Source organism: Molothrus ater, chromosome 6 (genome assembly GCF_012460135.2).
Source record: "Molothrus ater isolate BHLD 08-10-18 breed brown headed cowbird chromosome 6, BPBGC_Mater_1.1, whole genome shotgun sequence".
In the NCBI taxonomy this organism is placed as follows: domain Eukaryota; kingdom Metazoa; phylum Chordata; class Aves; order Passeriformes; family Icteridae; genus Molothrus; species Molothrus ater.
The window spans coordinates 17,006,740-17,030,305 of NC_050483.2; the positions used below are offsets into that span (position 1 = coordinate 17,006,740).

Genomic DNA, 23,566 nt, shown 5'->3' on the forward strand with positions numbered 1-23,566 from the left:
TCTTAGTTTATTTTATTAAATGAATGGTCAGCACTTCTACAAGATTTGCCCTGTTCTAAAAGTACTTATTAAAAGAGGTACCATGAAGTGCCTGCTACAGGCTACTATCTATCTGTCTTCACTGACTACCAAGGAGCTGGAAAAGTGGAAAAGCGGTATTAACCTGTGTAAGATAATCCTACATATTACACCTGTCTCCTTCCTCCTCATGATTATCCTTTACACAGTTCTTGAGGTCACAGGCTGCATTTTGCCTATCAAAGTATATCTGTGCAGGTTTGCACCCACATACTAAACTACCTGTCTGGCCTCCTATTACCAATATGTTTGGTAACATGTAATATGTGATGTTGGGTTGTTGCATTCCTGCCATTACTCAATGCATGGTGAGGGTGAAAAGTTACCTTTGGAGTCTTCAGCACATAGTTTCTCTTCAGGATTGCTGAAGAGAAAGAGTAAAAAAGAATTGTTTTATTGAAATTAATTTGTATATGGAATAACACTGTCTGTAACTGTACCTATTTTTACAAAAAAACGACTCCTGGATTTAATGGTAATTGCCACTGCCTATAAACATTAACAGAACATCTCCTAGTTTGTCCTTTTCAGTCCTATTCTACCTTTCTCACCATCAACTGACCTACCATGAAGTGCAGTTGAGGAGGGAGACACACTCTCTGCTCTCCTCATCAAAATACGGCTTGTCAGGACTACACTCTGGGTAACAGCCTGGAAAATTAAACAAAGTATTCTTAGTCTGAGTTACATGGGCACAGGAAAGCACATAAATACCTCTACCAAAGATAGATTTGATCCCCAAATGAATGTGATTCCAGTATGAATGTTCTTTTTACTACCAATTATTTTTCCAAGTCTCCTTTTTACCTCTCTCCCCAAAGTTTTAATTTACTACATTTGTCAACAGATAAGTATTCTATACAAATTTATATTTAATGGTTTAAAATATATATTATATTTTATCTCTTCATATATTTAAAAGAAGCAGGCAAATGATGCTATGAATGGCACCATCACACAGGGAATTAGCAAGGCGTGGTCAATGAATTTCTGGGACAGATGGGATAACCTTTCAGTCACCTTGATGCTTCAGACATTTAAAACCAGACTAGTAGCTGTGACTCCCATAAACTGCATTAAAGTCAAGGAAGAATTACCTTCTAAACTGTACAGCAAGTTCCCACATTTCCCTTGTGGGTTTCTGCAGGTCCTTAGACAAGGGGCTCCACAGGGCTTATAGAACCACTCATGTTTGTCAGGTGGATTGTAATAATCACAGAACACAGCTGGAATAGAAGAATAAAAAACATTTAGGTCTCAGATACTGGGCAGGGACTATTTTTTAAATCTTGTTGAAAAGATTTTAATTAAATAAACATGATAAAAAGAGCTTGTTCAGTCACACAGGCATAGCAATGTAGGTGTTCTGCTCTTCTGTATCCCGTGTGCCGGAGCACCAGGGGCACTGCTTTCTGTGTGCACTTCCCTGCAGTACTTACGGCAAATGGCAGGGGTTCTCCAGTTGATGCAGACACCAGCTCTGCTGCAGCTCCTCGAGTAAGCAGCAACTGAGGTACAAAAGCACTCACAGTCTCCCACACTGTCACAGCCACAGAAGTCAGACACACAAGATTCATAATATGGAATTGGGTTCACCTGTCAAAACACCAACAGAGCTGTCACCACAGCTGTGTCTGCTGCACTGTGTTTTCATGAGGGAAAGGGTTCTGAATTTCTGTCATGTACATGGTTTGTGACAGACTAAGATTGTCATGAAGGAGCCATGATATTTCACAACAGGTAGTTTTCTATTTTCACCTGCCTGGTAGAATTGGACTCTAAATCTTCCTATTCTCATATGTATAATGCTGCCACTTACACTTAAAATGCCTTTCCATCGTGATTTCTGCAGGACTGAACTACCTTGCTTTGGCTTAGCACAACTACACAGTGTGTACACTCTTCAACTGAGAGACAGTGATTGAGTATGAAAGAAAATCCCATTTCCTCTAAACTTCATATCTCTTGTTTTTTAACCATTGCCAACATAAACTAACAAAGGAAATTAAGCCAAGTTTGTTTTTAAAATTTTTTATTAAAGTGCACTGAAGCTTTGTATAGACATTCTAATTAAGAAGAGTAGCTTTGTTTCTGTTTAATTTAATTTGTGACTCAAATAAATCAAATAATTAGTCTCTTTAGATAACTTGAATGAACTTCCCAAGGATCACAACACAAACAGTCCTACACTAACTTATCTGTACATTTTACAGATACCTAACTTTCTGCTTCTGTATGGTGGCCAACTATTATCCTCTTTATCTTCAGTTGTTCAAAACAGGCACTGCTGCTTCCTCAATACTGTGCGACTGTTTTAATAGGCACAGCTGTGAAGTGAGGTTTTGAGAGAAGTAGCCGAGTACTACTGTGTCGTAGCTTCAATACTAAAAATATGCTGCAAATGTGCTGCAAAACAGCAACAAATATCTAGTGTGAAATCATTGAGGATGAGAGAACAGGATTACCTTGCTGTGACAGGCTTCAAAGATGTTACTCTTAATGATGCTGCAGTGCTTCTGTCCCAGGGCAGACTTGAAAGGCTGATCTGCACACAGGTCTGTCATGTTTATATTTGAGCAGGTGCTTGTTATTTTCCAGCTGTTTCCAAACTCCTGGATGCTCATCTCCATGGACTGCCCTCTGGTTGTGAAGTCATTCCTTGAGCGGCCATCAAAGTCCCCACAAAGACCACAGACTTTTCCCTGTGTAATGTGTGTAGGCACAGATAATGCTTTTTGTTATTTTGAGTGCAGCCCACTCTTTAACAGAAATAATTTATAGAGCCTGTAAAGGCAAAATAGGTGCAAGTTTCTAAACAGAAAGCAAAAAATGGCTCAGAAAAAGTTGAACTTCAAGTGACATAAACACTCCCAATGTGTTATCAATACTTCTAGCCCCAAATATTCTGGAGTGTTTTATACTGACTGAACAGTGCAATAAAACACAAGATGTGGCCTGCTTCCTGTTTCTTCTTGTCCACTAAACCAAACTTTTTCCAAGCCTTTTTTTCCAGGCTCTGGAAAAACTGGGGCTCCAGTTCTGGATGCATAACTCTGACTTTGAAATCATAACTCCCAGTCCACCCCCTACTTACCTGGAAAGAGGGTGCCACGTGAACAACAACAGTAGTCTTTTGGTCCCACATGAAGTTCATCCCTTGATTTGTTTCAATTACAATATAACCTCCTCTGAGGTCCACTTTGTAATTTTTCTCAGCTCCTGGATCAGTGGCTATCTCCTGAATTCTTCCTTCCAAAAGCCTTATTTCACTGTTCTACAAAGGAACAGATACATTGCATGGAAGGAAAAGCAATAGAAAACTTAGTGCAAAGCACTGGCACTCTGCCTCTCATTCTTTGTCTTATTTTTCTGTCATCTTCACACTCTGTCTTGGTAGATAGGTGAGCCACAGCCACAGATACACAGAACCTACTGTCACAAATGCAAACACACACACACACACACACAAATGCACATTTGTAGTGTTGTTGACTCCTTGCATCTTTCCCCTCATCCACAGAAGTGTTCAATCCCTGTTAACATCAAAAACCTAAGGCTTTCCCAACTTCCCTGCCTTAGCTTGCTGGCTGTTTGACTTCCATAGGTACTTCTAGCAGCAACTGAGATGGAATAAAAGAGAATGATACAGTAATTACTACAAAATCAAGACTACAGCTCCTTGGTTATGAGTAGTTCTAGACAAACCTCAAAAATCAGTGTGATCTTTAGGGAGCAGATGGAGCGTGACTTCCCACAGGCGTTGTTCTGAATCACAATCCGGAAGGTGCCAGCATCCATGTTATTAGGGCAAAAATCCTCAGAAAAACAGATAACATTCTATTAGATCTTGTCAGGCAACTAGACCAGTCATAAGCATTTTTAGGAGCTCTAAATGAATGACACTCTGATCTGACTTGTTTATTCACTAAAACTGTAGAATTTTGGAAGTATTTGGTGGAAAATGACCTGGTGGCAGATGCATATTTGACCAGGATTTTTAAAAAGAAAAACTAAGGAGAGAAATGAACTTATCATAGCAACAGTCCAAAAAGGTAAAAATGTATTTTCTTAAAATTAGAAAAACAAACTGTAATTTGGGGATGACAAAATGTCTCACTGAGTGCTGTTTCATTACATGCAATTATTATATATTAGGCTCACATGTTACCCTCTGTGTGCTTCCATCACAACAAAAATAATGTCAGTCTTGGATGACTCATGGAAACACTTTTCGACACCACATTTTCCTTTCCCTTGAAAATGCTGGAATGCCTTCAGGAAAGGGCAGTCCAACCAAGGAGTTAATCATTTGGGATCACACAGTGCCCTCTTGTGTCACTTCTGAGAGTCAATTTGCTTTGTTTTATTTGGAAAATCTCACTCTATCAGCTCTAGGTGCAAGAGGAGGGGAGTAGGCTCTGCTCATTAGTTTGGCTATTTTGTATGGGAATGCCTTTTAATTACCCAGACTGAAGCCTACACTGTGGGGTGTAAAAAGCATATGGATGGGAAATTGAAAATAAATTGATACCTGAGCTAGGATATAGTCACAGTCTCCCAGGAAATCAAACTTCTCCCCATCAAAGCTCATGTAATGCCCATTTCCATACACAGTGCAGGTTCCCTTGCAGGGATTGTCCGTGCAGTTCCATTGCCTTTTGTTGCAGGTGCTGGGAACCAAAATGCAAAGAATAACAATGTTTGCATGAAACATGGGCTTTCCTTAACCTCAAACAGGGGCAGAATAATTAAAAGGTTTGTTGTTTACAGTGCCCTCTCAACTGTTCTAAGATCATGCTATGAGATGCCATATCAATCAGAAAGTTCACATTTGCTACCCAGAAACATTTATTCTATTATTTCCTTCAAATATATTTTAAATAATTGAGTCCTGGCAGCAGATGGTGGGGGTTTAGAAGAAAAATTCAAGGTGAAGAACTGAATTTTTCAACCATTTCTGAATTTCAATCTGTGAGGGATCATGTTGCAGTTCCGTGACAATGGTGTGAACAAATATTATCTCTGTCTTTCCTTGGGTCTGGCTGAGATGGAGAGAATTTTTTTCCCTCAGCAGCCCTTACAGAGCTGTGCTTTGCATTGTCAGCTACAAAGGTGTTGGTAACACCTCAGTGTATTGGCTAGTGCTGAGCAGCACTCCCACAGCATCAGTGCTGTGCATTCTCCCCCTCAGCAGTAGGCTGGGGCATGGATAAGGTTTTGGGAGGGGACAGAGACAGGACAGCTGTCCCAAACTGGCCAAATGGATATTCCAAACCGTGTGATGTCTGTTCAGCAATAAAAGCTAAGAGAATGGGAGATTGGGGCAGGAACAGAGTGTTGTGTGTTACGGGGTTTTTTTCTGAAGCCCTACTCCTTTGAAAGTGGGCTGGACATCACCTGCTGGTGGGAACTAGGGGATAAATATTTTGGTTGCATTTTCTTTTCCACACAGCCTTTGCTTTTGCTTTATTTTGACCCATGACCAACTTATTTTCTCCCCAGCCCTGTCCTCTGAGGAGGGTAGTGATTGAGCAGCTAGGTGGCCACCTAATGTCCAGCCAAAATCAACCCACCACACCTTGAGACCTTGACAAACCTCACTTCTAGTTCAGGAGGACTGTAGACAGAAAATTTAGCTGTTAATAGTCATGATGCAGAGACTGCATTTTCTTTCCCATGTGTGTCCTCTTCTCATAAGAAAACTAAGCCCTCACTGCAATAAAACTTCTTAATGACTCTGTGATAGCAACAAGAGCTTATCAGGTTTTAACTTCACAAGTCAAACTTGACTGCCTGTACCAATGGTGATCAGACCAAAGTGTTTCTAGCTCTCATTTTCTGCCCATCCATTTGGCAGAACTATACAGTCTCATCCTTGCTAAATAATGGATAAGGATTGAAAGCATTTTACCCACCATGATCAGTAACAACAGTGAAATCTATGGCACCAGAAATTGGAGCAACTAGAGTATTAGTTTATCTTGAGAACTATGGATCTGGAAGCACTGCAAGTCTCAAGGGAGGACCATTGCAATTCTTCTTTGACTAAGTTCAATCATTTTCTAAGGTTCAGCTGTGCCCAGCACACACAAACTCAATTCCCCCTTATTGAATGAGCAACCACACACCAGCCAGAGTAAGGTTGATGTTTCTGAAGCTGGTGGGGAAACAGAAAAGGATGAAAATTGTTTAAGAGAAGATATTGGTGCTGGTTCTCTCCAAGTGCAGGCTCAGTATTGCATGATGCAGAGAAATACTTCCCCTTTTATTTTTACTAGCAGCCCAATGGCTCTCATGATGAAGAGGAAGGCTTCAAAGCACACCCTGTCCCATGGGTGCACTATGGTCTGGCAGTTCTGACAAACTTTGCTATGAAACAAGACTCCCTGGGATAACGTACCATGTGTTGCAGTCCACTTTGATTGTTTCCCCAGGTTTATAGAAGTGTCCTCCATGAACACATGGGCACTGATCTTTGGGAATACATCCTCCACTGCCATCCAATACCAGTCCATCAGGACACATGCAGCCAGAAACACATTCCGTGACATACTGCACATTAGAAGATATAGAAGAAGACACTTGTTAGTGCACAGAAAGAACAGGGAACCAGCAGAGATGTGCTAGCTCTGGATGCCAAAGTTTTGGCTTTTTAAAAAAACTCCTTAATTGCAAGCTAGTGGAAATCATGTTACAAACATCACAGGTAGGTTGTTAGCTACAGCTGCTGTGTTATCAGTGAAGCAGTTGGTGTGTGCCCAGCATGGCATGTTCCCATTGGTGCTTGATAAGGACAATCCTACATGCACAGCCCTGCTGTGCTGTGCCCATGCTGGGAGGTGAGCTCCTTACACAGTGCATGTCCTGCGTCTTGCAGCTTTTCTGACACTCTGATCCAGTCGCTCCAGGGCCTGCAGAGCTGCAGTTGAAGTAGTACATGGGAGCTGGGCAATCTGCAGTAGGAAAAAACATTTCAGGAAATAATTTAGAGAGAGCAATAAGGATGCCATCAGCAATTGCAAAACCAGCCAGAGGATTTCAGAGGGCAGTAGGTGCCTATCATTTAAAGTTTCTAATAGTTTTGCTTCTGCCCAATAACAGTGAAGGGAGAAGAAGGCAGATAATTTCTAAGCTTTGGGAAATATCCTCATCGTATAAAGAGTCTAGTAAGTCTGGTGACATTTTACAAAGACAAATGTTATCAATAACTAACACCTTTCAGGGAGAATGGAAAAACGTGCAGAATACTAAAATGTTACAGAAAGTGAGAGATAACACAGAAAAACATTCTAAATACTGGCTGACACCATGCTGACATTATTTAACAAAATCTCACCTTTCACCAAGACAGTTTCTCCAATGCAGTCTAATCTTCCTTGAATGCATTTGCTAAAGAGATTCCATAAAACAAAACACATCAGCTCTTTGCACTTTTCTCCCTCACCAGGGAGAAAGGCGCTGCAAAGCTTCACTTGTCACATGAATAACAAATTCCTATCAAAATGAATATTTGTTACAGCTATCAGTTTCAAAGACATGCATTACCATCCCCAGAAGGAAGATTAAAAGACCCAGCTCTTAAAATACTCTTCCTTCATCTGGCACTGGTTTATTGTGTGTTTTCCCTAAATCAATTTTTTGCTAAGCATCCATATTCCACTCCATGAGATAAGACTAATACTTTCTTAAATAAGAGATCTCTTAAATTACTAAATGAATATGTGATTACAAAATAGTCTAGAGTCCTCAGTTGGAAGACAGCTAGAGAGAGAACATGTAAACATCTAAAGATAATAAAGAAGCCTTCCCCTGGTGGTTGTTTCCATTGATGCCCTAAGGTAGTTGAAAATGAGAATAATGACAATTGTTTTTCAATGCTGATACAAATTAATTACGCTATTTTTATTATTTCCCCCCCCCAGTTTTTCTCTCTTAAAAAAAAAAAAAACCAAAAAAAAAACCAAAACCAGTTCAAAAACTGATAATTGGGTCTTTTTTTCATGGACCATTTCTATTTTTTAAATAGTCTGCAGGATGGTGTGGTGGTTTTCATTTTGCTTTTTCATTTCAAAGCCTGAAACTCCTCCAAGCCTTCTGTCTTCTAGAAAACTTGCTCCCACTGTTTGTGGATATTTTTTACACAACAATGAACTCTGCAAGAGATAGATTACAAATATTGTTCTACTAAACATATTTTCAGGTTCTTGTTTGCTAGCATGAATATGGGATTTTAACATTTGCTGTGGCTGCACTTCCTGCCAGGGGAAGATACAATCTAGGAAAAATTTGCCATTATTCCTAACTGTAAAATGATGCCATTCATGGATTGGAGCAGAGACTTCCCCCATGAGCCCTGATGTCCCCAGGCACAGAGCAGCCTTTGCATCATCAGAGCAACTCACCACATGAGTTTATCCTCTTGGAAGGAGTTGCCAGGCTGAACAATCTTGCCTTTATAGTAGCAGGGGCAGTCATCTGGAGCCACACATTCCTCCTCATCGTTAAGGTAGGTGCCTTCAGGGCAAGCACAGCCCTCCATGGGCGCGATGCGGACCTTGCACAGCAGGTCAGGCTCATCCAGCGAGCGGCAAGACTGGTTACAGTACTTCACACTATAGTTATAAACCATAGTCTCAGGACACTCCTCAGAGGGATCTTTGCAAGAGAAATAAAAGGGATGTATGGCCTTCTTTGTGCAATCATCTCTCATGACTTCAGCATGCCTTTCTGCACACTGGTAGCCATAAACATGCTTTTATCAAACCACCAGACCTTGTCTCCCAGGATTCTGGGAGAATCTACTTGCATAGCCTAAACAATATAACACTGAACACTGAAATACTCAGCAGGGTGTATATTTTTGTGATTTCCACAATTTACATTTCTATCTTATGCCAAAACCTGAAACCAGTAACTTCTGACTTGTTAACATTTTATTTTCTGACTTTTACTAATGATTTCTTTGGCTGGGGATAACTTAAGAAATGACCCTATTTTGTAAGAGAGAAATTTTGACATTAAATGGTAGTGACAAGGAACTCTGCCAATCGATTGATGCTACCAAGAAAAGGGTGTTTCAGTTCTCACAGATGTCTTGAGGAAAACTCTTACTGTCATCCTCTGGGGAAATGAGAAACAAGAGTTTCTAAGATTTCTGGGTGAACCCAACAGATAAATACCAAAATCTAAAGAGTTCAACTAACCCTGTAAGACAGTAAAAAGCTGGTTAATTTTCACAGGCTGACAGTATACACCACCATCAAAGGTCTGCCATAGAATCTGCAGTACTGACCCATAGGGATGACATTAAATTTTGTCAGGAAACATCACCCACACTAAGGCTGCAAGAAAGTCTGGCATCCAGATATCTTTGAAATTCAGTGAGAACTGGAGATCTAGTCATCTTGGGCCTCTTTCTAATTCTGCAGGTCTAACCCTGCAGCTGTTTTTCAGATACACACAGATGCACTAGAAGGTACAGGAGTCTTGATCATGGGTACCCGTGCTAATCAGCTTTGCAACAATGCTAAGAATTTATCAGCAATAGGTTCCAGGCTTAAATAAAGCTCTGTATGTTTTTCCAGTCCATGACCATGGCACACTTTTTTAGATTAGTTAGTGTGCTAGGCTTGTGTACACATTCAAGACCAGCACCCTACCACCATCAACTATTTGGTTTTCTGGTCCTAGCTGGAGCAAACACAATATCCCATGTGTAAGTCAGGCAAGGCATATTCTCCTACTTTTTATTCTTTGAAGATACAGCAAGTAGTATTTTTAAGTCAAAATATGTCAAATAAAAAAGATATTAATAAAGATGTTGAATATGAATTTATATCTGTCTCAATTGTTAGCTATTAATACAATAAAATAGCGTGCTTACTTTCTCCCTTAGAATTTTCATAGAGGAATAAGATCACTTTAGATAGAGTGAGACTGGTAAGAGAAAGGTTATTTGATTGTAGTGCTCATGGTCACAGGAGTGACATGCATCTAAGATGACAAATCACAACTGGAGGCATGAGTGCAGAGAACATGAGCATACCAAAGATACCTTCAAGCTAGCTTGCACAGGGAGCACTAGAAAAGCAGTGCCAAGACTGCTCACCCCAGTGATCTGCTGGGCAACCAGCAACTCCAGTAATGGCTCATGCTTCTGCTAGAGAGTGTAGCAGGCATGCACAGGGTTTAACTAGCAGGAGTTGCTTGTTTCACACACTCTGCTGACTGCAGTGCAGACATTTGCTTGGGATACAACCTGCCTTGGATGCTGCCTGCAGCTTGGCAGAGTGGATGCAGCTTCAGGAGCTGGAACAGTTTTTCCAACCCCCACAATGGGACAGAACACAGAGTGAAGGTGGTGGCTCATTTAGTCTTTCATGCATGAACAGTGAGTCATAAACAACCATACTCTTATCACAGCCATGTTCCCAAAAGATTATTTCTTCTTAAACAAGGCCTAAAATGATTGTTCTGATTAAAACATGAGCATTTTTTCTCAAGGTTAGTGCACTGTTTGAGGTAATATTACCTACTGTGCCTTAAGAACACAGATTTTAGCCAAACCCATGCTGCAAACCAGTCTTGATTTGCCATTAAAAATGTCAGTAATTCTATGTTGGGAACAAAGCTTTCGATAAACAGTGTCTATGTCTAGTGCATAACTCTGCAGGATTCTAGAACAATTTACTGTGGACTTCACTTCGTTCCTTTGAATTATTTCAGCACAGGTTTGTGAAATTGTTCTTATCACAGTCTTAAATGCCTCTGGCAATGCGTCACACCAGTCACATTGTTTGCCTCTGTTAAGTATCCCAGCTGGCTCCTAAGTCAGGCAATTAAATAGATCATGGCTGCATCAAGCTCCAAAAACATAATCATTGTTATGTTGTCTATTCAGATGTGCAATTAGTCAAGAAACCCATACATCTATTTTCATGTCGACAGAGGCAAATCTCACTTGAACTGTCTGACCGTCAATAACAACCTGGGAATACTGAAGCAAAATTCAGAATCCAAGGTAGTGAGTTTTATTTTCAGATTTGATGCCATCTTGTAATAAATTCTGGCAGTGCCAAAGGAAGATACATACATACATGGACTCTGAACTCAGGATTTGGTGACCATGTGTATGTCCAAGAAACTTTTGTTCATTTTTTAGGTAATTCTGAGCTGAAAATGCCTTTAAAGATTTTCACATTCTCAAATATCACCAATATATATTTATTTAAAAAAGCATTACTATTTTACTGTAATGTGGAAAAATGTGGTTAATGAGTAATGTCATTTGTATTGTCTGGGACAAGAGGACTGAATATTAAGCAAAAAAGGTATTGGAATTAAAATACATGGGGAAGCCCATGTCTTCAAAAGTAACTTAATTGCTAACTAAACCTAAATTAAACTAACCCTGTTTCTGTTTTGATTTGAGTAATATGCCTTATACTATTTTGCTTATCTGAGTACTGAATTCACCTAAGACTTTACAAAAGGAACATGCATTGTAAGAGCATGAAGCAGTCACAAACTTTTTTTATAGATTTTATAGAATAAATGCTTATTCTGTTTTTCAAAGGCTCTCTAACTTGATGACTAAAGACAAAAGACACTGACTGCCACAAATGGGGCTGTTCCCCCATATCCCTGCCCAAGGAATTTCAGTTCACATACCACAGACGCCCTGCCTCCAGCCCTGCAGGGACACGCCTGCTGAAGCACAGTCTCTGGAGTAAGTAGAGAGCACACTGCACAGTGCAACTTCACTCTTCTCAGCATTACAGGTGTCATAGATGCATCTCTAAAGGACAGAAAAGGACAATAATGGGTATTATTATGTCTAGCTCATAGAAGAAACAGCAAAACATGTAGTAATTAAAAAAGCAGTCAACCAATATATTTTTTAAAAAGTATTATTACTAATGAAACTTAATATCTTTAAGAGAAAATGTACACTACTGAAATACTATACAAACCTGAGAAATAGCAAATCAGTTACAGAAACTGCAATGACATTATGTCTAACTCTCATTAACAGATGAATATTAAAAAAGTTAGAGGCACCTAGAGTTCCTTAAAACACTAAGAAATGTCTTTACTAGCCTCCTATGAGGATGTACAATCTAGGACCTGTCAAAATATATCATCTGAAAATATTGCACAGTGATGACTGGCACTTTGTGTACCTATTTGGTAAGCAACTGAGATGCACCCAATGACATGACAGGTGCATGACAGAAGATGGTTTATAGAGAGTCAGTCATATGTAATGACATTTTAAGAACTTGTAAGTTACGTAAGTATAGCTGGAATTTAAATTTAACAGTGTGGGCTGTACAACAGAATACAAATACAGCTAGTCACTCAAGAGCAGTAGGATCATACTGGATAGACAGTGACTTATCCTGCCATTACTGATGTTGTGGAAAAGCTTTCACGAATCATGGTTTAAAATCTGATTATATCAGTAGGAGTAACAGACATATCTGCAAGAAAATGGTTATTACTTGTTAACCGAAAATTGCAAAATCCTATTTTATTTATAGTTTACATTAATTCTGAAGTATATATTTTTTCTTCTGGGACAGGTAAAACATAAGCCATATTTGTAAACGTACTTGAAGACATATTACATTGTAGGCAAAATTTCAGGCTCAGGTATTTTCTCAGTAAGTTGTTTTACACACACAAACACACACACGCACCCTGCATGAACTTTCTGTGGTTTTGCAGGAACTTTACCATCCACATAAATGTGGCAACTCTATAGCTCAGACAGCTTTCTCAGCAGCATTATAGAGCTTTACACCAAAAGAACATATAGGCAGCTTCATGCATTCAAAACACAAGGAGACTAAGAAGATTCAAAGATATTAAAAGAGATATAAACAATGTAAATTCGTATTCTCTCCCTTGATGTGAATTTTGAACCAAGTCAGAGGAAATCCATGGGGCTGGTAAAACTCTCAATTCAATTCCACTCAGAAACACTGATTCTGCTAGTCGAAGAGTGAACTCTTTGAAACTTTGAAATCTTGAACTGATTTTTTTCATTTTGTTTCTGGATCACGCAACGGAAGCCAGTCATGCCTATTGAGTATTTATGGGGCTGTAGCCAAAAAGGCCCATCTTGCACAAACTCTTATTTTATAATTTTTCTAATTAGCACCAGTGTACTTCTTTGTGACCAGTCACTACTGTAACCAATTTCACTCCCGTAGGCCAGAAAACCTGCATGTGGGATCAGTCTCTGGACTAGATTAAACCACCCATTTGGAGCAGTACCTTACCTTGATGTACACAGAAGGGTCTACAACAGAATGGCAGGCAGCAAACACACTGCTTGTATTGGACAGAAGAGCACACCAGTGCTGGGCAAATTTTTCTGAAGTAGGAAAAAATATCATTGTCCATAGTCACTTCACTGACCACATTACTGTCTGACTCAATATTCTTATCAGGTATCACATTGAACTAGAATGTCCTGAAGTATTTAGATAACGCTAGATGGAAATACAGGTCATTAACTTATCAAAGGGATAAGCATATTTGGATGGATGATCAACCATTTCCCTAAAAGAGAGGTTTCACCTTCTAAGTATTAACATTATTACTGCAGCTGGATTTGCAGAACATGTACAGAACCTCCCCATTTTCACTGTTTTTCATCAAACTTTCTTAATTCTTTACAGCCAGATAATTCCTTATAGTCAAGTAATAATATCAAGCATGCAATAATCAGTGAGTTGTGTGGCTGTGAGCTGCAGCTTCAATTATATGTGGCAGTACTTAGGAGAGGTCAGTCCAAATAATACATATATCCAAATCCAGTCAGAGTGAAAAATCAGACAGGACACCTAGCACAGTGCAATGCTTGCTTAACTCTGCACTGTTGATAACTTCCTTCTCTGGACTTCAGCACAGCTGTAACAACCTAGACTGGATGAAAAACTTGCCCAAATATTGGCAACCAGTGGTGCTCTGCCTTAAGCCTAAATTGCTGTCATTTATACTGTGTGTGCTTTTCAAGTCATCAGTGTATGTGTTGGCTCTTTCACCAGTAGTGCTGTCTTTTTGTTTTGAAAGCAAAGCTATCCTCTTAAAGACCTTCAAAACACAATATTTTTTTCTCTAGTAATAACCTTAAAGGTAGAGGGTTTTGATGTTTATGAGATTTCTAAAGCTTTTTTGATTATCCATCATGTGAAAATTATTTCGCACTGATAAGACAGGGATGAAAAGCCTGGTACCTTTATCCACGCTGTTTGAACAAGGATCTTCAAAGCTGTCCTCAACATCAAAACAGCTGGCTCTAGTTTTCCATGAGTTACCAAAAGCAGAAGCTGAATCTTCCACAGCTCCAGTGACTGTTCTGAAGTCATCAGTTTGGATGTTATTGAAATTGCCACAAAGACCTTGCGTGGTAGGCAAAAAAAAGGCAAAAGAAAAGAAGAAATCACTAGATGCATGAAAAAGGAATGGCTTCTAGATGAACACTCTTAGCTCTGTAATGGACCTCGCCTGAGACAAATCCATTTTCCCTCAGAGACTTCCTGATGTTCCCACAAATCTGATAGGACCCTGTGTTTAGATTATATTTATTATTTTTCTCCATTACAGTAGCACTTAGTGATAGCACAAGGATTGGAACTGCTTAAATGTGCTTCAGTAAACACTGGCAGACAGAGAGTATCATCCCCAAAGGCTTATAAATAAAGGAAATGGCAAAAGAAAAACAAAATGGGTCAGAGAGACAGGATGTAATCCCATTACACAGACTGGAAACAGAAACACAAAAATCTTAAATGGTGTAAACAGGAGATTAGTGGCAAAACCAAGAACATAGTCTGCACTTCACAAGTCTCTGATGAAGGCCTGCTTAAACAGATGGAGTCTAAAAGATTAGCACACACTAAACATCACAGAGATTTTCTCCAGCACATTGAAGGGTTTAGCCTTATGTGTCCTACCAGATGTGCGATTCTGAAAGGAATGATTGACTGTTATGGAGAGCTGCATTACAGGTTTCATTTGCACTCTGATCTGCACTCCAGCTGAGCTCAAGATTTTGATGAAAAATGTAGATTGTCTGAAGATGGTGATGCCATCTAAAGAAGAAAGAGAAAAAGAAAAACATGGTGTATGAACTTGCAAATCTTTGCAAAGCTGAGCAAACAGGAACTTCCATTTGCCAGTGCATGCAGTAACACAGAGGTTCCCAGGGAATCCCAGACCTAGTATCCACCTAACAGTGAGTAGGATCATGTTCTTTTCAGAGAAAGGAGCAGGAATCCTTCTCAAAAGATGTAGGCTATTCTGTGAAGAAGGGGATTTACCTTTTCTTACAGGCAGCTTCACAATGAAATTGTTCATGTAGATATTTCCACAGGAACATATTTTTATAGTCTGCAGGGAAAAGGAAAAAAGCCCACAGTAGTGAATGCATATGATATAAGACAGACAAGAGCAACCTGACAAGCTTCAGTAAGCATTGAGAAGTAGTGTCTTCAAAACCTCATCACCTCTGGGGTCAGTGTAAATGAGTGTCCAGACACCATACAGACAATGTAAGGAAAATAGAAGTGATCTCCTATGTATTGCTAATTAAAGACAGTTACTCACAGTTCTTCCTAGTGTGACCAATACATTCTTTAAGCAAGTCATTGTCCTTGAAGTCCCACACTGAATGATCTCCCCAATAACCACAACTGTGTCATCAGTGTTCTGAGAAGAAATGAGAAGACATATGTGCAGACATTGTTAGCATGTTACAAGCTGGGAGTTTGAAGAGGAAAACGTGTCACTGAAAGACTAAGAAGGAGTAATGAAAGAACTGGGGTATTTGATATATAACTGCAGACTATTTATTGCCAAAGTCAATAATTTCACTAACTTTCCTTTGCACTCTTTTTCCTTGCTATCAGCTTGTGGGGATCTCATTTGCAGACATTCACAGATAATTCAATCTTTTTGATGAAATTTTGGCCCATCCACTTCCTTCTGACAGTCACACATGAAGAAAGCTTCAAAAGAAATGCTTGAATCAACACTAATACATCCATGAAGAAAATTATTTAATTTTAAAAAAGTACGAGTATGTTGAAGCTGCAAAGCTTTGAAGCTAAGCATCAGCAACTGACTTGCAATCCATTGCAAATTCAAAAATTTATGGGGTTTAAGACTGAGCATGTGTTGAAGTGCTTTGCTGGATTGGTTCCATTTAATTAAATTAAGTCATGTAAAGCTCCAGCACAGTTTAAAGCCTCGTGCTACTCAGGAGATTTAGGAATGAAAAGAGAAATTTCTCATACCTTAGCTAAGACATAATGACAGTTGCCATGAAAATTGAACCTCTTATTATCGAATGTTGTTATATGGAATCCTCCATCTATGTGGCAACTTCCAGAGCAGGGCAGAGAGATACAGCTCCAGTGGCCTCCTTTGCAAGTACTGTGCAAAACCCAAAAAGCAGCCATTAGAATAAACACAGCTTCAAGGGAGCAAAAGTGACCCACCATTTCAATCTGCACAGATGTGGCCTCTTTGTGTTTTAAGGTCATTATCTTGGCTTCTTATTCAAACCCTGTGGGTGGAAGCCTGTATATTAGGCCCTTAAAGTGTGCGGGTTGAATTCCTATCAGTGAGAGAGTCAACTGCGCTGGGCTTTGGGCTGGCTCCCTCAGAGACACACTGAGATGGGAAAGCAAGAGATGGTTTTCTGGGCCAAAATTGTTTATTTGACTTTTTAAAGAAAGAAAGAACTCCTTCAAGCAGGATTTTGCAACATCTTGTGCTGCTGATGCAACTGTTCCACAATTCACTGATGGGATGTTTCAGCAGCTAATTGTGGAGGGCCTCAGATAATGAGCAATTCTCACACCAGTGCACACAAGAAGAAAAGAGTCCAGCCAAATAGGCTTGGTCCTTGAGGGGACTAAATGAGGATGTGGCAAGATGGAAGCCACACAAAGCCCATGAAGTTCAATTACTCAAAATTTCTGGGATTTGAGGAGCATTTTCTCAAAATGCAGGATAATCCAAAGGGGCTTGCAGAATGTTTGGCCATGCACCATACCACATTTCATTCCTCCCTATAGCAAACTATAACTGATGGTTAGAAAATGACGTTGTGTCTCAGGAGCCCAGATAACACATACAAAGTAAGAAATAGAACTGCTTTGAGAGTAATATACTTAAGATGTTATCACCTTTCACCAGTAGAGAATGGAGATGGGTTCAAGCTGACAGGTTTTTTCAAAATCAAATAATTCTCAAAGATCAGGACTTCTGAGATCTGGCCTTTAAACATTCTTGTGGAGATCCAGATGTTGTTGGAAATGCCACTTTTTAACATGGTGTGACTTCTCACCTCACTCAAGTGGCCAAAGTCTCTGAATTAATCAGTAAAGAGTCTCATTTTCTACATTCTGAAATCTTGAGCTCAGTTTTCACAAGCAGTTTCAGGTGAAGGTGGGTAATAACTACCTGTGGTTGAGGAATACCTCTAAGTTTTCCTACACTATTGAAATTCAGAGCAAGGTTTTGAATTGTTATTTTAGACAAATGACAGGAAAATATTTAAAAACAAAAAACAAACAAACAAACAAAAAAAACCACCAAAAAAAAAAAGGAGGGAAGTACAGAATGCAACTCATCAGTGTTTTGAAATAAATACTTCTGCCTTGTTAGTGCAATCAAGACCACAACAGTACCAGTTCTGGCAGGGAGTGGAGTAAGTTCCTCCAGATGAGTAGACTTTGCCTTGAAATGTACAGGGGCAGCTGTCTCTGGGGATGCACTTCTTGCTGCTGAGGTCATCAAGGATAGTTCCTGTTCAGACACGATGGCTAGTTAATATTCCTTTGGTGAGTCTGGGAAATGCCATCAGGGAAGATTAGAGTATGGAGAAAACTCTGGAGTATTATGCATTTCTTAAAATGAATGGGATACTTTTAAAGGAAAACACGACACCAGGCCCTTTCAGATGTTAATGGATGGGTAATATTTCTAACTAGAACTCAAATGAAAGCAATGAAAAACTCAAAGAACATTTTCTGTTACAAAATCTTTCACTGTGAGCAGGATTATCAAGTGCCAGATTGCAAGGGTGTGAGCCAGTTTCCAACCCTTTCTAACAGTAAATCTAACAGAAATCAGAGCCTCATCTTAGACTATTTCATGTGCAAATTTACACATGCACATACCTGGAAATGCATGTATGTTTTGTGTCACTTAAGCTATGGCTAGATTTAGTGTCATAGCAGGGAGACATCTCATGAGACACCTTCACCTGCTTTCTTACTGTCTAGAGAGCACCTCTTCTCTTTCCATATCTGCACCATTTTTTCCCTGTCTAGTCCTTAGAAGTTATTGCTTCCCTTCTCCAGTGTCAGGATCTCATACCTTTAGAAATCTGGCTCTTCCAAGAAGAAAGTTGGTAAATTATGCTAAAAGAAGCAGTTTCTTTGTTGTGTGAAATGGTAAAGGAAGGGAACAACCTCCCTTTTTGTCCCCTGATGTGTGTGATCATTGGCAGAAGTGACCTGCCTTACCAGGAGGACAGAAACAGCCATCTGTACATGGGGCTTTACAAATCTTGCTCCTTTCTGGATCTGCACATGTGTCAGCACAGGAATTTCCACATTCCATGTACTCCATGTTGTTTGGGCATTCCTGATCTGCAAGACCAAACCAAAATGGAGTATGTTAATGATGTATTTATAATACCTCTCAAATTGTTGTGTCACTACCCAACCCCTTCTTCCTCCTTTGCTCCATATCTTGTTTGCAAGACCTTCTATGCAGATATGTTGTGTTTGTTTAACATTTTAAAGGAATGTTTTATGGCCACTTTTACTTTATCTTTTGGACAAAACTGTGCTGCTGGGAAATGTGAGCTATTTCACATTACTTTACTAGCTCAAGGTTGCCTGAAGTCACAATTCAAGCAAAGAACATCAGAATCATTTAGGTAGTGATAACAGTTTATTTCTGCCTGAAGCATCAGTACTTCTGGCATTAATTTGCTATCCCAATCCACACCAGCAGTTTGGGTGAACTACCTGTAGCCTTCCCCCTGGATTTAAAGAGACTTCCTGCTCAGTAACTGGACTACTGAGTATGAAAACACAAGGTAAGATAAGTATAAACATGTTGCCCTTCTCAGTAACTACTTCTGTCTAGTTGTCACCATGTTGAAATAAGGCTCTTTATGAGTTAACTGTGCAGAGTAAAATTAAAAAAAAAAAAAGAACTCATGAAAACTTAGTTGTAAGAAGGAGGTGGGCAACATGAAGGTATAGTTCTAATTTAAGCAGCAAAATCAAGTTAAATTTGCAGAAATTTTTCCAGTAACAATGTTTGTGTCAAAGTATTTTCACAGATTGATTCAAGGCAGTTACCAGAGCTCCTAGCTTTGCTCTGCTGGGATCAGAAAACTTGTATAAATGTCTAACCTGAAATAAATCTCCAGAGCAGTAGCTACTTACAGCAGAGTTCTTTGGTTCTCCATTCCCCAGGGTCTCCCTTCCTCAGGACACAATCCCGAGAGTACTGGTTTAAAGTGCTGCATATGCAGCTGGGAACCAAGTCAGAGTGAGAAGAATTAACTGCACAGTGGCACATATCCTCAGCACAGGTCTCTATGTAGTCATCAAAGGCTACCACTCTGGGGCAGTTTCCAAAACGGGACATAAGTTTCTTGCATCCTTTTTTCTATTAAAAAAAAAAAAGGGGGGGGGTAAGAAAAGCAATACTTCATATTTTACCACCTTTTAGGTTTTTGAATATACACCCCAAGTTTTGATGACACATTTCCAGGGTCACAGAATAATTCAAGTTGGAAGTGATCTCAGGAGATTATCTGTCGGGTTCGGCTGTCTGTCTCTGCCCCGACACGGGTAGTGTGGTTCTTGGGTGGCACGCGTTTTAAAGGACGAGTCTGGACTCTTCAGCTTTTCGGTCTTCAGGTTGTTTATTATTTCTTATCTACAAAATTTTCTGTCTGCCCAACAGAGGTCTGATCTGCAAGCAGTCACAGGCACTCTCTGACCACCCACGGGGCAGTCATGTCTTTTTATACTAATATCTACGTACACAATATTTACCTTTATTTCCCAATGCTTTTCACCCATGTTGGCAAGTGCACCTTCACCATAAACCAATCCCCAAATGCCAACATCACCACAGGAGATGGAGGACAAGAAGAAGGAAGAAGAAGGACAAGACACGCCCTGATCCCTCCATCTTGTCTCCATAACCCCCCTGTACCCAAAAACCTTAAAATCTATACTTCACCCTCTAAATGTGTCTATTTTACACCTTTTACTCTAAAGTGATTCTCTTGTCCTCAAACTCTTGTTATTTCTGTGGATGGATCAAAATCAAGCCACCAGACACTTCTGGCAACATTCCAGGATTTTCGAGACCCCCCAAGGGTTCTCCTGGCATCTCTGGACATTGGGAACAATGTGCTGAGATCCCACAATTATCCAGTCTAACTTTCTGCCACAATGTCCTTTGCCTTGGACTGGAAGCTGTCATTCAACTGGGCATTTTCCCAATAGCTATTTCTTTAATACCATAATAGGATATTCTTTCAGCTATAAGATCATAATTTTGCTCAAATTCATCTGTAGAGTTCTGAAAAATTCAGCTTAGTGCATGCTCTGTAATTAAGACTTGTTTCAGCAGTCTCTTCAACACTGTAGGTTGAGAGGGTTTGTACTTCTTGGTCCCACACACTTACATAGGTACTGCATCTATTCCTCCTGGGATGTCTTCCAGTGTGATCATCTGGGCTCACATCAGCACACTTTTGTGATGGATCCTCTACTTTGTGAAAGTTCCCAAACTGTCTTGGATGCATTTTATACCCTGCAAAAACACCCAGATGCATTTCAGTAACTTCCCACAATTCCCTAGGTCAATTAATGGGCTATAAAAATGCACTTGCTCTTTGGGCTCAAAGGCAGTATGCACTTCATGAGATGCTTAAGTTTAACCAGCATCCACATGTTATGGAGGATGACAGCCTGATATACCTTCTGTTGGGCTAGAGTCAGGAATCTGGCACACTTGTATCAAGGTCTGCTGTCAGCCTGAGCATTTGAAATCATGTAAGACACTTGAACTTTCTGTTATTTCAGATCATTTCCAAAGACTTCTCTTTGTTTTAGGTGTGTTTGATCTTAGAGAGTTTTCTGTTCACATGTTTAACAGTCATACAGGAATTAAATAAAGGGATGTTGGGGATGTTGTTACAACTTTGGATTCAGTCCTGCAGCTGATATCCCAGAATGAAGGTTTCTTTCCATCCATACAACCTGGTGCAGGATCAGAGGCTCAGGTATTTGCAATATCTAAAGGTGTCAGTGGATGGCATCACAGTTTCTTCAAAGATACTTTGTGTTTTCCCTGGTGCTTTCATTTCATTATAGAGTAAAAAACAATCACAAATAGAATGATTAAAATAGAAGAACAGAAAATGCACTCTTGTATTTCCTGAAAGTATGTTATTGTCAGTGGGGAACCTGGCAATGGTGCTGCATGATAGCCAAGTAATTAATTTTGGTCAAAGAGGTTGGAGACTCTTACAAATATGAAAAGAGTAGGAAATCCCAAATATCTCAGAACCTCTTAAAATACATCTCCTGCATATGCAAATGTTCATGTGCCTGTCAGAAAATCTGAAAGCCTGCTCAGAGGAAACAGATATCAAGTTTCATGTCATGTATAAGGAGGTCTGTTCTGGATGAAATATGCTGTATTTATGACCTACCTTCCAAAATCAAATCATTCTTCTCATTGCCATCATAGTTCCCACATAGACCACATATTTTCTCTTTATATGTTTCTTCCAGGTCCAGCTACAAAAGAGGAGACACAGAGTTGAAAGGCTTTTCCCCATATCAGCAGCACTTGTTGCAAAGTGATTCACAGCAGAAAAGTGCAGTGGCAGAAATGCTCATTCCTAGTTTGTAGCAATCTCCTTTTCTGGCAAAATCTCTCATAAAACTTATCTGCAGAGAGACTGAATTCAAATGGGAAGAGAATCCTCCAGCAATTGTCATTCCTACCCACTAAAGATGTAACTGAAGCATGTTGAATACTGGATTAATCCCTGGACCATTGTCTCCCAATATAGACACTGTGTATAGAGAGATTTGGTACCTCTTGCAGGGTACCACAGCTCCTCTCTGGGCAGGTCAGATAACTGTGCTCTAATGCTGGGTGCTGAAAAGAAGCAGCTTATGGTTAACTTTTAGCCATAGATAATGGATTTTCTAGTCCATAGGGTGATGGAAAATTTTATAGCACTTCTAGGCATGGGTCTGCCAAGCATTACTTATTTTCCCTATACTTAGTGGAAATAAACAGCCAGGTTAGGACACTATTGCCTTGCTGGATAAAACTATTGCACCTTATCATTCCTACATGCTTGGGGAACAGTACTGGTGCCACTCGGGTCCACCCAAAAAAGGCAGTGCTTTTCCTACTGTTGTGTCCACTCTACAGTAATGTACAAATACTGCCTTTAACACTTTAGGTATAAATTAGTACATGGGAAGGGGGAAAGCAAATACTTCAATAAATCAGAATTTCAATATCACTTGATTACTTCCTGATACCTTTTCTCTCTATTCCTCTTTTATCCTATCTCTATCTCTCTGAATGGCTTAACTTGACATACAACTTCCATTTCGTTAATCTCAGTACAGATTGCGAAGGATAAGTATTCACATGCAAAAGTGTAAATGCACTGGTACAGAAGAGGATATTCCAGGGTAGATGTTTTAGAGGAGAATTCCCACATAGCATTGCTTTGGAATGAAAGAGGCCAAGGTCTGAACTGGTCAAACATACCAGTTTCCCACACAATATGGGCATGAGACAGAGTAGCAAGGCAGAGCTGGAGGGTTTTGCTGCCAGTGCCCCATGGAGCAAGGAGCTAACTGCAGATGTGCTATATCCAGGATTAACCCTTCTGTTACAAAAAATTAGCTGGAATACCATGGGGTTGTGCCCCCATGCCCCTGCCCTGTGAAACTATTGCCCAGTTTGGTATTTTTCTATGAGTTTATGGATAGAGTGATACCTCCCGCCCATAATTTCATATGTCAACACAGTGTCTGCATCCAGCCCTGCTTTTCATTACTGATGAGGTTCACCAGGAGGAAAACAACTAACTGACTGTTCATACTAGGAGAGTGTCAGCCCAGTTCCACTTGAGTGTCAGGCCCAGCTTGGAAGTGACTTGGAAGTAAGTACAGGTGTCCTCAATCAGAATGCTCTTCAAGCTGAAAGGCATGGCAATCCTGGAAATTTGAGGGGAAAAGACAGATTGCAGTGAAAAAAAAGACTGATGAAATCCTCACAGATACATAGGAAGGAAAACTAGAGTTAAAAGGAACTAAATAAGACATGGGAGCACTCTTTGCAAGGTCAGACTTCATCCACACAATGCATTACATTGTCCACTGTGTCCTTTTAC

General features: G+C 39.8%; 1 protein-coding gene across 1 annotated transcript in view; it reads right to left on the minus strand.

Moving 5' to 3' along the window:
• The window catches only part of LOC118687549 (mucin-5B), a 42,120-nt gene that overhangs the window by 15,335 nt on the left and 3,219 nt on the right, over positions 1 to 23,566 (minus strand). Inside the window, exons 3-27 of the mRNA XM_036384573.2 lie at positions 23,276 to 23,390; positions 21,854 to 21,941; positions 20,822 to 20,949; positions 19,563 to 19,788; positions 18,627 to 18,752; positions 17,787 to 17,904; positions 16,386 to 16,524; positions 15,697 to 15,798; positions 15,411 to 15,480; positions 15,045 to 15,182; positions 14,325 to 14,489; positions 13,365 to 13,459; positions 11,749 to 11,875; positions 8,481 to 8,733; positions 7,415 to 7,467; positions 6,931 to 7,031; positions 6,479 to 6,630; positions 4,610 to 4,748; positions 3,784 to 3,894; positions 3,173 to 3,352; positions 2,544 to 2,780; positions 1,518 to 1,674; positions 1,176 to 1,304; positions 645 to 729; positions 405 to 442 (exon numbers count right to left, since the gene is read on the minus strand). Coding sequence (XP_036240466.1) covers positions 405 to 442; positions 645 to 729; positions 1,176 to 1,304; positions 1,518 to 1,674; positions 2,544 to 2,780; positions 3,173 to 3,352; positions 3,784 to 3,894; positions 4,610 to 4,748; positions 6,479 to 6,630; positions 6,931 to 7,031; positions 7,415 to 7,467; positions 8,481 to 8,733; positions 11,749 to 11,875; positions 13,365 to 13,459; positions 14,325 to 14,489; positions 15,045 to 15,182; positions 15,411 to 15,480; positions 15,697 to 15,798; positions 16,386 to 16,524; positions 17,787 to 17,904; positions 18,627 to 18,752; positions 19,563 to 19,788; positions 20,822 to 20,949; positions 21,854 to 21,941; positions 23,276 to 23,390 — 3,272 coding nt within the window. The remainder of the gene's footprint in view (positions 1 to 404; positions 443 to 644; positions 730 to 1,175; positions 1,305 to 1,517; positions 1,675 to 2,543; positions 2,781 to 3,172; positions 3,353 to 3,783; positions 3,895 to 4,609; positions 4,749 to 6,478; positions 6,631 to 6,930; positions 7,032 to 7,414; positions 7,468 to 8,480; positions 8,734 to 11,748; positions 11,876 to 13,364; positions 13,460 to 14,324; positions 14,490 to 15,044; positions 15,183 to 15,410; positions 15,481 to 15,696; positions 15,799 to 16,385; positions 16,525 to 17,786; positions 17,905 to 18,626; positions 18,753 to 19,562; positions 19,789 to 20,821; positions 20,950 to 21,853; positions 21,942 to 23,275; positions 23,391 to 23,566) is intronic.